This window comes from Canis lupus, chromosome 2 (genome assembly GCF_003254725.2).
Source record: "Canis lupus dingo isolate Sandy chromosome 2, ASM325472v2, whole genome shotgun sequence".
Classification (NCBI taxonomy): Eukaryota; Metazoa; Chordata; class Mammalia; order Carnivora; family Canidae; genus Canis; species Canis lupus.
The window spans coordinates 22,883,686-22,898,779 of NC_064244.1; the positions used below are offsets into that span (position 1 = coordinate 22,883,686).

The window sequence follows — 15,094 nt, forward strand, 5'->3', positions numbered from 1 at the left end:
AACATGAGTTGTAGAATAACTAAGCCGCAGAGGAAGCCTCTTAGTATGTGTTCTTCTAAGAAAAAAAATAAAAAGAATGTGTTCGTCTAGAACAAGGGCTGGGCCTGAGATTCTGACCGTCCCAGCCCATGAGTCTGAGAAGAGGGCTCCACAGTACTGTTTCATCAAGGCTACAAACCATCCAACTATCCAAACTACTGGGAATCGTTTTCTTGTCATCTCGATCACAGCCCTGAGAGATTCAATTCCATTAATTTGTACCAAGTGCTGTCATGCATAGTTTTCTTTGATCATTCCAGGTAATAAAAAGAGAAGTAAGATTTTAAGGATTTTGCAATCTTTTAGAGAGTCAATAGGTGAATATATAAAAAACATTTTGACTCTGAAGAGAACCAATAGCTCTGTTGTTTGGCGATCTACTTGTTTCTACTGAGAACAGCGTGGTGTATGTTATATTGTCTGGTGTGTTGAGGCAGTGAGGTAAATGGGGGAGGTAAATGACTTAATTCCCTCTGTTTGAAATTTATGTATCTTTGCAGAAATTGAGTCATCCTATTCCATTGACATTAGCTGGTACTTTTATACCTGAGATTCCAGCATTAGTTTTGACAAATGTTTTCGCTCTTCTGTGGTAAAGGTCTCTTTTTTCAGTTCTTCAAATCTCTTGGCAAACCAGTCTTTCTCCTCCTGGCTCTGAAGTTGGGAGGTTTCAATAGAAATTTGCCCACAGTAGATTTGGTTAAGATAGGCTAAGACTTCCTCAAGAGAGGCCTCCTCCTTCCCCATGTTTAACAATCCTAAAAATGGAGTCAAAGGATCATTTTTAAAAACAACCATGTAATTTATTACAGAACATACCAAAATAATTATTTCAAGTCAGAGCATTTTGTTCTGTATAACTCAGGTCACTATCAATGGCTAGCTAGGTTTTTATAAAGGCAAAACTCAAAATAGAGTCAGAGGCCTAGAAGTAGTCAGAATAGCAGAAGGAATATAAATCTTTCTCCACAAGGACAGAGCCAAGCTGCTTTATGCTAAATTTTGATTCTATTGTAATTTCAAACTAAAAATTGAAACCTGACATTTATCTGCTTTATAGCTACAAATCAGATGTTCTACCTTTATCTGAAATACCTTCCCAAATGTTCAAGTCGTATTAATACCAATAAATTAGTGTCTACTGTTGAACAGTCTTAATGTGACTTAATATTGATAGCAAAGCAACATTTTAAGGTAAAAGGAAATCTACCCAACCCCTGGTCAAAAAAGGGGAAGGTTTTTAATATATCAATAGTTTAGCACAAAATCAATTATCAGTCATTTGCATCAACCTACAACCTGTGTTTAACAAACCAACATTTACCTTATTATTGTTTATGGTTTCTCACAATAAACTTTAGCTCTTTGATACTGATTGACCATTCAAGTTATAGAAATTGCTTTGTGTGTTGCTTAGCTTCTCTGCCTTGCATTTTAATCTATAAAATGAGGGCAGTCAAAGCAACTTACGGGGTGGTTGTTAAGATTAAATAAGATAGGTAATAACCCAATGTCCCCTGATGTAATAGTCATACAATGGAATATTATTCAGCCACATGGAAGAATAAAGTACAAATTCATGTTACTATTTGGATGAAACTTGGAAACGTTATGCTAGGTGAAAAAAGCTGACCCCAAAGGCCACATACGGTGACTTTATTTACACAGATTGTCAAGAATAGGCAAATCTATAGAAATGGAAAATACCATTAGTGGTTGCCAGGGGCTGGAGAGAGGACAAAATGGGGAGTAACTGCTTACTAGGCACAAGATTTCCTTTTGGGGTGATAAAAATGTTCTGGAACTAACTTGATGGTTGCACAACATTGTTGATGTACTAAGTGTCACTGAATTACATACTTTAAAATGGTTACTGGAGGGTATTATGCTGAGTGAAGTAAGTCAGTCGGAGAAGGACAAACATTATATGTTCTCATTCATGTGGGGAATATAAATAATAGTGAAAGGGAATATAAGGGAAGGGAGAAGAAATGTGTGGGAAATATCAGAAAGGGAGACATAACGTAAAGACTGCTAACTCTGGGAAACGAACTAGGGGTGGTAGAAGGGGAGGAGGGCGGGGGGTGGGAGTGATTGGGTGACGGGCACTGGGGGTTATTCTGTATGTTGGTAAATTGAACACCAATAAAAAAAAAAAACAAAAAAAAAAAAACAAAGCCAAAAAATAAATAAAATGGTTAAAGTGGTGGGGTGCCTGGCTGCTCATCAGTCAAGCATGTGACCCCTGACCTCAGGGTTGCGAGTTCAAGCCCCATATTGGGTACAGAAATTACTTAAAATAAAATTTAAAAAATGGTTAAAGTGGCAAAGGTTATGTGTACTTTACCCCAATTAATATTTTCAACAAATTAAAATCATTAAATGTGATAATGCAGAGAAGCATGCAGCTTTGTTTCTCACATTTTCTGGTATTCTTATAAACTACATGTATTTCAAATATGCAGACCTATGCTTCTAAAAGAAGAGATATACAAATACGTGGTTAGAGATAAACATAGATTTGTCTGTCCAATAAGCAAGTTTGGAGAATCTACTATATACCATAAGCTGTATTGACACTGAGGGAATAAACATGGCTAAGAAATGGTCTTTTCCAAAAAAAAAAAAAAAAAAAGAAAAGAAAAGAAATGGTCTTTTCCAGGGCTCCTGGCTGGCTCAGTTGGTAGAGCATGCTGCTTTATGCAACTCTTGATCTCAGGGTTGTGGGTTCAAGCCCCACGTTGTGCCTAGACCTTACTTAGAAAAGAAAATAAAGTCTTTTTCCTAAATGAAATTTAAGCATTACAGAGCAAAATTTATAAACAAGTAATAATTATACTATGTCATATAGAAAGGTAGTTTTTCCTAGTAGTAACAAGGTTGCACTTTCTGATAAGTAACTTCATATTTCTGGTTAATGCTGAATGGAACACTTGAGAATATTTTTAGGATGTCCTTATTCTGACATCATATTAAGTTTTGTATCTGTTTTGGTGGATGTGCTGTTGTTGAGCATTACTCACAGTACCATGAGAGCATAGGTGAGGGAATACTGAACTCTACCTTAGCAAGCCCTGGGTAGCTCTGCCTCACAGAGCAGTCAGTGCTCATTGAATCCTAAAAATGAACAGGAATGTCATAGGTTGATCAAGTAGAGATAGAAGGACATTCCATGCAAAGTTAAGAACGAATCAGTTGACAGAATTATATCAGGGACCTGTACACAGATTCAGCAAGAATAAGGCACAACACAGAGACAGGGATGACATAAAAATGGTAAGTGTTTCCATTCCTGAAGGGCCATTTAAATTATGATAGAGGCATAGATTTTGTCTTAGAGACCCCAACTGAGAATTACCTAGCTGAGTCCAGTCAAATCCTAGAACCACAAGATAATAAAATTGTGCCCTTAAAAGTCACTATATTTTGGAGTGGTTCGTTTCACTGCAATAAATTACTAGAACATTGGGATCCCTGGGTGGCGCAGCGGTTTGGCGCCTGCCTTTGGCCCAGGGCGCGATCCTGGACACGCAGGATCGAATCCCACGTCGGGCTCCCGGTGCATGGAGCCTGCTTCTTCCTCTGCCTGTGTCTCTGCCTCATTCTCTCTCTCTCTCTCTGTGACTATCATAATAAATAAAAAAAAAAAAATTTTTTTTAAAATTACTAGAACATTAATTGATGCATATACCAGAATTGGACATTGGCCAACATTAACTTTAAAAAAAAAACGACAAAAGGGGCATCTGGCTGGCTCAGTCATAAGAGCATGTGACTCTCAATCTCGGGGTTGTGAGTTCAAGCGCACATTGAGTGTCAAGATTGCTTAAAAATAAAATCTTTAAAAGTCATAAAGAAATATGAAAATAAATAAAATAGGGCAGCCTGGGTGGCTCAACGGTTTAGCACCGCCTTCAGCCCAGGGCATGATCCTGGAGTCCCGGGATAGAGTTCCATGTTGGGACTACATGGAGCCTGCTTCTCCTTCAGCCTGTGTCTCTGCCTCTCTCTCTCTCTCTCTCTCTGTGTGTCTCTCATGAATAAATAAATAAAAATCTTAAAATAAATAAATAAAATAAAATAAAATAATTTAATTTTAAAAAATAAAATAGGGATCCCTGTGTGGCTCAGCGGTTTAGCGCCTGCCTTCGGCCCAGGGTGTGATCCTAGAGACCTAGGATCGAGTCCCACATCAGGGTCCCGGTACATGGAGCCTGCTTCTCCCTCTACCTGTGTCTCTGCCTCTCTCTCTCTCTGTATGTCTCTCATGAATAAATAAATAAAATCTTAAAAAATAATAATAATAAAATAAAATAACAAAAAAATAAAATAAAATATGACATGAGGTAGGAACCCAGGATCCTGACTGGTTATCCAGCACCAACTTCGTTTAAGTTCCCAGGGTGTGAAAGAAAACAGGCAGAAAGGGTGCAGGCTACAGAATGGAAGCAGATGTGGGTTGTCACCGTACCTCTGCCACTTTCTAGCTACAAGTTACTTAGATTCTCTGAGTTTCTGTTCTATCTGTAAAATAAAGATGGCAGTAACTTCTTTAGGAAGTAGGTATGAGAATGAATTGACATGATAGATGTAAAGTGGCACATAATGGGAGTCTGACTGTTTTTTTCTTTTTAATTTCAGGGCTTGTAATTTTTTATTCATTTTTCAAATAATCTGTTTTATTTTGTGGAAAGAGCACTGAACATAATAACTCTTTTCTACCCAATTTTTAAGTATAAAATACAGTATTGTTAACTGTAGGCCCCATTGTATAGAAGATCTCCATACTTATTTATCTTTCATAATTGAAACTTTGTACCTTTAACCCACAGCTTCTCTTTTCCACCTATACCCAGACCTTGGGCACCATTATTCTATGGGTTCTAAGAATTGACTATTTTATTTCATTATTTTTCTTAAATATGGAATGCTTCATGAATTTGCAGGTTATTCTTGTGCAAGGGCCATTCTAACCCCCTCTGTATAATTCCAGTTTTAATATCTGTGCTGCTGAAGCTAGCACAAGTTGGACTACTTGAGATTCCTCATGTAGTGAGATCCTGTAGTATCCATCCTTCTGCAACTGGTTTTATTTCACCTAGCATAATGTCCCCAAGGTTCATCCATGGTGTCACAAATAGCAGGATTCCCTTTTCTCTAAGGCCGAATAATATTCCATTCTGTGCACATACTGCATTCTCTTTCTTTTTTTTAAAGTAGGCTCTATGCCTAATGTGGGGCTTGAACTCATGACCCCAAGATTAGGAGTTGTATGCTCTACCAACTGAGCCAGCCAGGTGCCCCTTTACTGCATTTCTTTATTCATTCATCCACTGATGGACATTTAGGTTGTTTCTGTATTTTGGTTATTGTAATAATGCCACAATAAACATGAAAGTACAGGTAACTCTTCAAGACCCTGATTTCAATTCCTTTGGATAAATACTCAGAAGTGGGATTATTGGATCATACGGTATTTCTATTTTTAATTTTTTGAGGAACCTCTATATTGTTTTCCAGAGTAGCTATACCTACTTGCATTCCCACCAGCAGTGCATGAGGGCTCCCTTTTCTCCACATCCACATCTTCATCAACACTTGTCATCTCATGTCTTTTTTATAACAGCCATTCTAACAGGTGTGAGGTGATAATATCTCACCGTGGTTTTGATTTACATTTCCTTGATGATGAACAATGCTGAATACCTTTCCATACACCTGCTGGCTACTTGTATGTCTTATTTGGTGAATATGTTTTCAAACTCAGAAGAAATGGGTCTTACTGAAAGACTATTCTAGAACCTCAAGACAGGTCCTCTTAGACAATGCTTGAAAGTGCCCCTCACTGTCAGCTCATATCCCTTGGAAGCCTCAGCCCCAGGGGTGGTGAGGGGGACATGTGGATTCTTCAAGAACAGAGAAAGGAGCTCTACCTCATGTTGGCAGCTAACTGTCACATGGACAGTCTAGTGTCAACCAGCTTTTTTTTTTTTTTAAAGATTTATTTATTTATTCATGAGAGACACACAGAGAGAGAAGCAGAGACACAGGCAGAGGGAGAAGCAGGCTCTTCTCAGGAGCCAGATGCATGACTCAATCCCAGATCCCAAGATCACGACCTGAGCTGAAGGCAGCCGAAGGCAGCCACCCAACCGCTGAGCCTGCCAGGCGTCCCTCAACCAGCTTTACCTGAGGTATTAAAGGGTCCTTGCACGGTCGACAGAAGAGCTTGGATTTCAGGCACATCCTCCTGCAAGGCTTGTCCACTGAAGAGGGGGTTGATTTTGGCAGCTTTATGACCATGTTCACAGTATACTGTCACCAATCTGGCAAGGCCATGATCAACTAATTCCAATGGAAAAGAAAATAATACAAACAATTTAGGAAATGCCCACACACACACACACACACAAAACCAGTTTTTCTAAGAAGCCTTTGTAACCTAAAACATTTTTAATGCATTGCTTCCACCCACCATATCTCAGGATTAAAGACTACCGGAATCCAGGAAAACACACTGGAAAAAAAAAAAAAGGGAACAGAACTATGAGCGCACATTTGTAAAACAACTATGTCCATTGATAGATAGTAAAAGGAAACACCTCAAATCGAAAAGAATTGTTAAAATGCTGAGATTAGGGATAATTATAGTCCTCTTATTATTTGAGATTTTTAAATATTTTACATAAAAAAGTAGAACTACAAAATCAATGTTACATTTCCTTCCCCGTTTCTTAAAGGCCCAGGTCACAGTTATTTCAGACTCATGAAATCTTAGACCAGAAAAAGATCTTAAAAATGATCTTGTCACACACATAGTGCAAATAAAAAAAAAAGAAAGAAAGAAAGAAAGAAAGAAAGAAAGAAAGAAAGAAAGATCTCCTTTATAAAGCCTAAATGTGCAGTTCCTCCATCTCTGCTTAAAGGAGAGGCATTATCTCTCAGTGAATCCAATTGGTGATTTTATATTGAGCCCAAAATTGCTTTTTTTCCCCTTTTCCACATGAAAGGTCTTCCAAACTTTGAAGAAAAAAAAATTCCTTCATGCTTACATTCAATTCACCTTCAGTTCATCAAGGCAGCCTTACAGACTGACTGCAAATCCCTGAAGATGAGCAGATCCACTCTTGAGTGCACACAAGAAAATGAAAAATGTTTTCTGAACATTTTTTTCAGTTTGTTTTTATTCTTAGAACCCAGGGAAAATTGTTAGCATATTTTGAAACATTTAATTATCGTTCATGAACATTTATTGCAATGAAGTGAGCTACATATGTGCTTGGGTTTGTAGTCAGAGGATTGCCAAATGTATGGCTTGCTGCAGGCTCACAGGAAAAATAGAGATGAAATGAATATGTAAAGAATGTGTTTACACTAATACGACAGGAGGTTCCATATTATGTCTAGTAAACTAATCAAACAATCCCAGTAAATGAATTTATTTCAGGCTGGAGGGTAATCATATAAACTGCTACAGGGGTTCTATTCTGAACCCTATTAAAGTTCTCAATTGCTGTGCTACAAAGTAGGAAATTTTTGGATGTATGGCTAAAATCCAGATAGACCACATCTAAAGCATTGTCCCCACTGGCCACTCCTTAAAAACACATTTTTCTTTTCTTCGATGGCTGAGTAGTATTGCAATGACGTGCATGCAGCTAGAGTGTATTATACTAAGGGAAAGAAGTCAACAGGGAACGACAATTATATGATCTCACTCATACATGGAATTTAAGAAACAAAACAGAGGATCAAAGGGGAAGAGATCAAAATAAAACAAGACAAAATCAGAGAGGAAGACAAATCATAAAAGACTGTTAACTATAGGGAACAAACAGAGTTGCTGGAGGGGAGGGAGGTGGAGGGATGGGGTTGTTGAATGATGGGCATTAAGGAGGGCCTGTGATGGAATGGCACTGGGTGTCTTAATGCAACTGATGAATACCGAACTCTACTTCTGAAACTAAATATACACTATATGTAAATTAATTGAATTTAAATAAATAAAACACAATTAAACCACATTCTCCTTCCCTCCACCCTCCAAAAACAAAACAAAAAATCCCATATTCTTCCCTGGGCTCTGTGACATTGCAAGATCCTGGCCTTCCTCCTACCTCACTGGCTACTCAACCTTAGTAATTTTGTGGGGAGTTCATCTCTAAAACAGTGCTCTGCACGTCTGCTCAGAGCCTTTTTCTCAATCTATTTTCTCTCTGGGTGATCTCCTACACTTTCCACAGCTTCTAGTAACACGTACAAAACCATATCTCTAGTGGGACAAGTCCAATAGTAAACATGTAAGGTTATCATCACCATTCTCAGATTAGTAGCCTTGTTGAAAACATTCTCTTAGTGAACCTATGTCCGCTCACAGAGATCACTGCTCCCATTTTTAACTGCTCACCAGGCTTTTCAAGCTACTTTAGAGCAAAGGCATAGGAGTTGGCATAAAAGCATGCTGCTCACTCCAAAGAATACATGTCCACTGCTGTTCTGGCAGAGCCAGAGAGTGGGGGCCTCTCCCCCCTTGCACCTCTATATCCATCCTGCCCCTCTGTTTTCTCTCAGGCCCTCCTTCCATTGTTCTGGTTTCTTCCTTCCTCCTCTTTTTTTTTTTTTTAAGGTTTTATTTATTTATTAGAGAGAGAGAGAGAGGGAGAGGGATCATGAGCAGGGAGACGGGCAGAGGGAGAGGGAGAAGCAGACTCCCTGCTGAGTAGGGAGCCCTACATGGGGCTCTATCCTAGGACCCTGGGATCATGACCTGACCCATGTAGGGCTCGATCCTAGAACCCTGGGATCATAATCTGAACCAAAGGCAGACGCTTAATGTACTGAGCCATCCAGGAGCCCCCCTCTGGTTTCTTCTTGAAGATCCAATTCCATATCCCTTCCCTTTCTGCCTCCCAGATCCTTCCATTGGAATTCCATGGAATTCTGCTCCATGATTAACAAATCTCTCTGCATTCTCTCCCTCTTCCCTAAACACTCCTTATACCCCTGACCTAACTGGAACCTGCTTTCCCCCAGGGAACAATAGGAGGTGAAACTACTCATCACCACACCCTCCCCGAAAGTTCCTCATAGACTTTCCCCTACTATCAGTCCTCTAATTCTGCAAACCGCCCATCCTCCGAGAGACAAGCCATAGTGCTGTCAACTAATCTTCCTTTGCCAATAGCCATTGCAAAACAATGTTGTAGGAGAAACTTAAGTGTATGAGGAGGAAAAAAGACTATATGCAGCATATACAGCAGGAGCCTGCTCTTTGTTAAAATGTATATGTGTATAATACATAAAACATATTTCATTACATAGTCTATATAGCATAATATTAGTATCTATAGTATTCCTATATATGTATGTGTGTATATATATTTCATATGTGTAAAGGAAATGGACTAAAACTTAGGGATTATCCTATATTAAAATTCCTGATTTTTGGTTTTTTGCTAATCATATTTACTAAATTCTCCACAGTGAACATGCATAGAACTCTTTAAATTGTATCCATTTAACTGACTTGCCACCTACTATGCTCTGAAAGCTTTTGATTTCAGAGGTTTTCTCCATGTCCCCTGGCACACCTGTCCCCACCCATGGACTTCATGCTTGTAAGAATCAGGTATATTTGTACCTAAGGCTTTTGCTATGGGAGAAAATAAAATGTTGGAGGAGAAATCATAAAAATCTGGAGAAATGGGGGCAGCCCCGGTGGTGCAGCAGTTTAGCGCCGCCTGCAGCCTGGGGTGTGATCCTGGAGACCCAGGATCGAGTCCCACATCGGGCTTCCTGCATGGAGCCTGCTTCTCCCTCTGCCTGTGTCTCTGCCTCTCTCTTCGCTCTCTCTGAATGAATAAATAAATAAATCTTTAAAAAAAAAATCTGGAGAAATGTTGCATTCAGATTGCTTCCATAAGTGCTCTTATTTTTAAAGATTTGGAAATATGAAAACAAAAATAAATATATTTGTGAAAATATTTAAAGCATCTCTCATTCCTTTATCTTACTCCTTGCTTTAATGACCTTTTTGAAATTAACATGAAACTAACACGTTCTAGTTTCAAATGCTTTGGATGAAAGTGCTTCACCTGTATTACTTTTGTGGCAAATAGTGAAAAGACAAGAGGATGAGAGCACAGCAACTGAATACATATATTCCTCATAAAAATAACTTTATCACTGTAAAAATAAACCAAAGGATTACTGTAAAAGAAAAATGCATATGTTTATGTTAGGCATAATACCATCCAAACAACTTAGCACTTAGGTTATCTATAGAAGTTCAGAAGAATTTAATTTGATGTTTCAATCTCTAAGAAGCCAGAGAAAATAGGGAAAACAGCAGCAGAGAGACACATGCTTCTTCAAAACAAAATGGAAAATACCGAAAGCATGCTTCTGGTTTAAGAGACTGGCACATAGTAGATGCTCAAGAAACATCTGTTATGAACTGAATCAAGTCCTAAGATTCAGCATATCATAAGAGAGTCACACAATCATCGTTGATGAAAGTTCTCCAGAGCCCTCAAACACACAGTACAAGAGCTGCAGTGGATGCTCCTTCCTTGCTTTGAGCCCCTCTTTCTGAGAGCCACATCCTCTCATTCCAGAAAGTAGGATCCTGAGACCATGTTTACCACATTCCCTTCTGCCTCCTTCCCAATTCACAGATTCCAAAGACACCTGAATCAAGGTGGGTCCGATTTCATCTTTCCAGAATTTATGACTTGGTTTTGGGAGATAAGGATGGTTTGCTACACCTCCTGTTTGTGCCAACAACGTGGCTTCTACTGAACACCTGCTTTTCTTCTGGAAGTCTGGAATTTTGGCACACACAGAGGATGCTTACATGAACATCTGCCAATAAAAACCTTGGGGGCCAAGTTGCTAATGGACTTCCAGGGTATATATACTACTGTGTTTGTGTTGCTAGAAGAGGAGTGCAGTCTGTGTCACCCCTCATGGGACAGAGAGCATGAAAAAGCCTGCACAAAGGTGCCTCCAGAGGTGACTTTTCCTGTGCTTTTCTCCATTATGATCCAGATCCTTATTACATCACTGTGATAAACCTGAGCCATGAGTACAACTATAGGCTGAGCGCCATGAGTCTTTCTGGTGAATCTCTATATGTAGGGGGGGTCTCGAGGACCCCGACATGCATTATGGGTAGCATAGGAGCTAAGTACATTAACAGCTGTGCCCTGTGAGCTCACACACAGCTTTTACCAATATTCCTAGAGTTAGTTCTGATCTTCTTCCCCTCCACTCCACCCCAGTCTTGGGTGCTGCACATATCCTTCAGTTCTGGGAGATTCCCTCGTATCTTTCAAATAAAGTTCCCTCTTTGCTTTAGAGAGCCACAGTGGTTTCTGATGCTTGTGACCAAAAGAACCTTAGCTAATGGGAGAATGAAAAAAAAAAAATTACTGTAGGGATATTTACATCAATTGCTTTATTCTCAAACAAGCACAGTGGGGGCAATGAGGAATGTTTTATTTTCAGGAAGAAGGGGTTCATATTAACCATTATGAAGTACATAGACAGATAAACTAAATATTTAAAGTCAGTATAGTTCTTTTTCATCATCTGGTCATAATAGCCTCTTCCCAAAAATATCTAGATAGTATCCACAGTCTCTTGTATTCAAGGCAGCATATCCTTATAGCAAGTGGGAATGAGAATGTTGGGTATCTATGAAGTCATGAAAATTCCAAGAATGAGAATGTTATAACTGGAGTCCCTCTGAACCCCATTAAAATGTGACAGCTGACCCCAGCTTCAGCTTAGGAACATCGTAGATACCCACATTAACACTAAGACTCTGTACCAGAGTACCATATTCTGTACAACACAGACGTAGGCTGTGAAACTGAGTTCATTTTATATCATATCCTCTCTTTCCACCCCAAACTAATAATATCGTTTTTTAGAAAGATTTTATTTGTTTGTTTGTTTGCTTGTTTGTTTATTTATTTATTTATTTATTTATTTATTTATTTATTTATTTATTTATTTATAAAGGCAGGGAGAGAGCAAGCAAGTAGGGAGAGCAGCAGAGAGAAATGGCAAAGCAGACTCTCCGCTGAGCAGGAAGCTCAGTGCAGGGGTTGATCCCTGGGATCCTAACCTGAGCCAAAGGCAGAAGCATATCCTCATATGCTTATAAAATAAATTTCTTATCTTATAAAATAAATTTATTTCGCCAGATATTTTTCTTGAAAAAAATTTAAAAACTAAACTAAAAAGCAAAACAAAACAAACCCCCACTTTGTTCTGATCCTGTTTTTCTCCCAATCCTTTCTAAATCACTGCCAAGATAGATAAGGGTCACAGATGAAATGATAGTGAGCACTAACCTTTGCTACACCCTGTAGTCAGTGTCTCACACATATCATCTTACCTAACCCTTGCAACAACTCTGAAATAGGTATCTTTATCTGCAGAAGAGTTAATTGGGGCTCAAAGAGGGTTATGTGACTTCCAAAATGTGATCAGATAGTGAAGAAGTTGGAATTTGAACTCAAGCATATTTGACTTCAACTCAGTCATTTATCCATTATACTACAAGAAAGATTGAAAAGGGAAGGGGCGTCTGGGTGGCTCAGTCGGTTAAGCATCTGACATTGGCTCAGGCCATGATCCCAGAGTGCTGGGATTGGGCCCCAAATCCAGCTTCCTGCTCAGCGGGGAGCCTACTACTCCCTCCCCTTCTGCCCCTCCCCCCACTTGTGTGCTCTATCTCTCACTAACTCTCACATGCAAATGAATAAATAAAATCTTTTTTAAAAAAATTGAAAACAGAAGCCCAGAATGGCAAAAGGGATGAGAGAACTGGAAATCACGGAGACAACCAAAAAAAAAAAAGTACAAAAGCTAATGCCATTAGCCTTTTTTGGTCTGCATTTGTACTCCAGAATTAAGTAAATTTTTAAAAATCTCTGTGCAATAAGATTTTCTTCAACTACTTTTCCCATGACTCCAGTAAAGGCTCCTGTTATTTCTAATATGCAATATACCCACAACTTCAACTATTAAAGCTCAGTGCAAGGTCAGTAACCACTCAATGCTGTTTGGAATCCTATGGCTCCCATCTTCTGCTGATCCCTAAATCCTGCCATTTTTTTGTGATCCAAATCCTCCATAATTAAATTTATACTCATGAATCAGCACTCCTCCATTTAAAGTGGGATTGTTCATAAGTAAATTCAAGTTTACCTGAATTGAGGTTTACAGAGGTTAAAGTACAAGCTGTTACTAATCACCAGCTACAAAGAACACTCATCATAGGTCAAATTTTAACTAGTGAAACCACTGCCATCTAAGAGGTTACTAGAAGCAAATTCAATATCTCCTTAAACCCTTAGTGTAATGGAAGTCTTAGCAAATGATGCAGTTGTCCTATGCAAGCATTGATTTTCAGCCATGATAAATATTTGAAGAAAGAAGGCTGATGAAGGAAGGGCAAAGAGGAGGAGGGAGGCACCATAACTTTGATCGTAAGTCTTCCCACTGCACTGTCACTTGTGATGTGGGTGGTGCCATGCAACTATTTTCAGTAGGGCTTGTCCTTCAATTGACTTTGCCAATACCAAAAAGGTGACGTGATCCATCACATCAACTCAATTGTTCTTCTCAACCAATAGGGTACCTTTCAGGACAACTGGCAGACATTAATTAAACCACGTACTCCTGTTCTAATTAATAGAACTGACCATAAGCACACACTTCAATGGGATTTAAGAAAAAACCCAGCAAGTCTTCACTGCGTTCATCAGTAAAAAAGAAATTATTACTTTTTCTAAAACACAGTAATACATTATATTACCCAACGTGTATGGTGCTTCCTTTCTTGATACTTGGTATGATGGTGGTGTACCCAAAGTTCAAGTGCACTAAATGTTACAACAAATTACATGTACAGAATCATATTTCCATTTCCTGGTGGGAATAAGTCAGTTAATAGGTATTCCGTTTAATGTAGAGCTGGGAGGAATGTAAGACAAAATCTTTACCAGGCAGAATTTTACAAGGTGAGATGATAGGTCCCTACACAAAACCGCACTCAGTCGTAAAAAGCTCAATAGAGGGATCCCTGGGTGGCTCAGATGTTTGGTGCCTGCCTTTGGCCCAGGGCATGATCCTGGAGACCCAGGATTGAGTCCCACATCGGGCTCCCTGCATGGAGCCTGCTTCTTCCTCTGCCTGTGTCTCTGCCTCTCTCTCTCTCTCTGTCTATGAATAAATAAATAAAATCTTGGAAAAAAAACAACCTCAATAGAGTCCAAGTCCATCTTAGTCCATCCCATACTAAGAGTTGAAGTGGCTCAGATTAGGATAGGCAGGCATTGTCTGGGAAGATGTCATGGAGGAGACAGGAATGGAGATGGGTAAGCAGTGGAAAGGCATATAGGATAAAGCCTAAAATGTGGGGGAATTTATGTTGGAGAGAGGTAAGAAAGAAAGCAGAATGGGTCACAAAAAATGAAGAGCATTGACTATCAAGCTAGAGAATCTGCATTTTATTCTGAGAGGCAAAGTGGAGCCTTTGGACATCTGAGTTAAGAAAACGACTCAATGAAACCAATGTTTCAGAAAGATTGGTCTAAGCCAGACAGGAACTAGGCTACAAATCTTAATACCAGTGGGGCTAGCAGTTTTATCTTTTCAAAGTCATGGATCTCTTTTTTTGAGAATTCAGTAAAAGTTACATGCTCTTTTCCTAAAAATAGACACACACAGAGTTGCTCAAGGTCCACAGACCCTCTGAAACTTTTCCATAGGGATCCGTGGATCTTGGTTAAAACATTTGAATTATTATTATTATTTTTTTTGCAGCAGCAGCAGCAGACCAGAATTAAAAGCCGAGACTAGGATCCCAGTAGTGAAAATAGAAAGAAAGCAAGGCTTTGAGTAACACAGTGCTCCAAATTTGAAAATTAGTATAAGATGAAAAAGTTGAAGGTGGGTTGCTTGCCCCAGATTTTTACAATATGTCTGTAGCAGAGACTCCTACAACTCCCAATATCCATTTTCCCTTCTTTTTCGTAGT

The 15,094-nt window shown here is 39.0% G+C and overlaps 1 protein-coding gene and 1 non-coding gene across 2 annotated transcripts in view; both read right to left on the bottom strand.

The window, feature by feature from the left end:
• DHTKD1 (dehydrogenase E1 and transketolase domain containing 1) overlaps positions 1–15,094 on the bottom strand; it is a 52,021-nt gene that overhangs the window by 31,620 nt on the left and 5,307 nt on the right. Inside the window, exons 2-3 of the mRNA XM_025445207.3 lie at positions 6,229–6,384; positions 586–797 (exon numbers count right to left, since the gene is read on the bottom strand). Of these exons, the coding sequence (XP_025300992.1) occupies positions 586–797; positions 6,229–6,384 (368 nt within the window). The remainder of the gene's footprint in view (positions 1–585; positions 798–6,228; positions 6,385–15,094) is intronic.
• Positions 4,956–5,062, bottom strand: LOC112659122 (U6 spliceosomal RNA). The gene has a single exon (XR_003136196.1). It is a non-coding gene; the product is annotated as a U6 spliceosomal RNA (small nuclear RNA).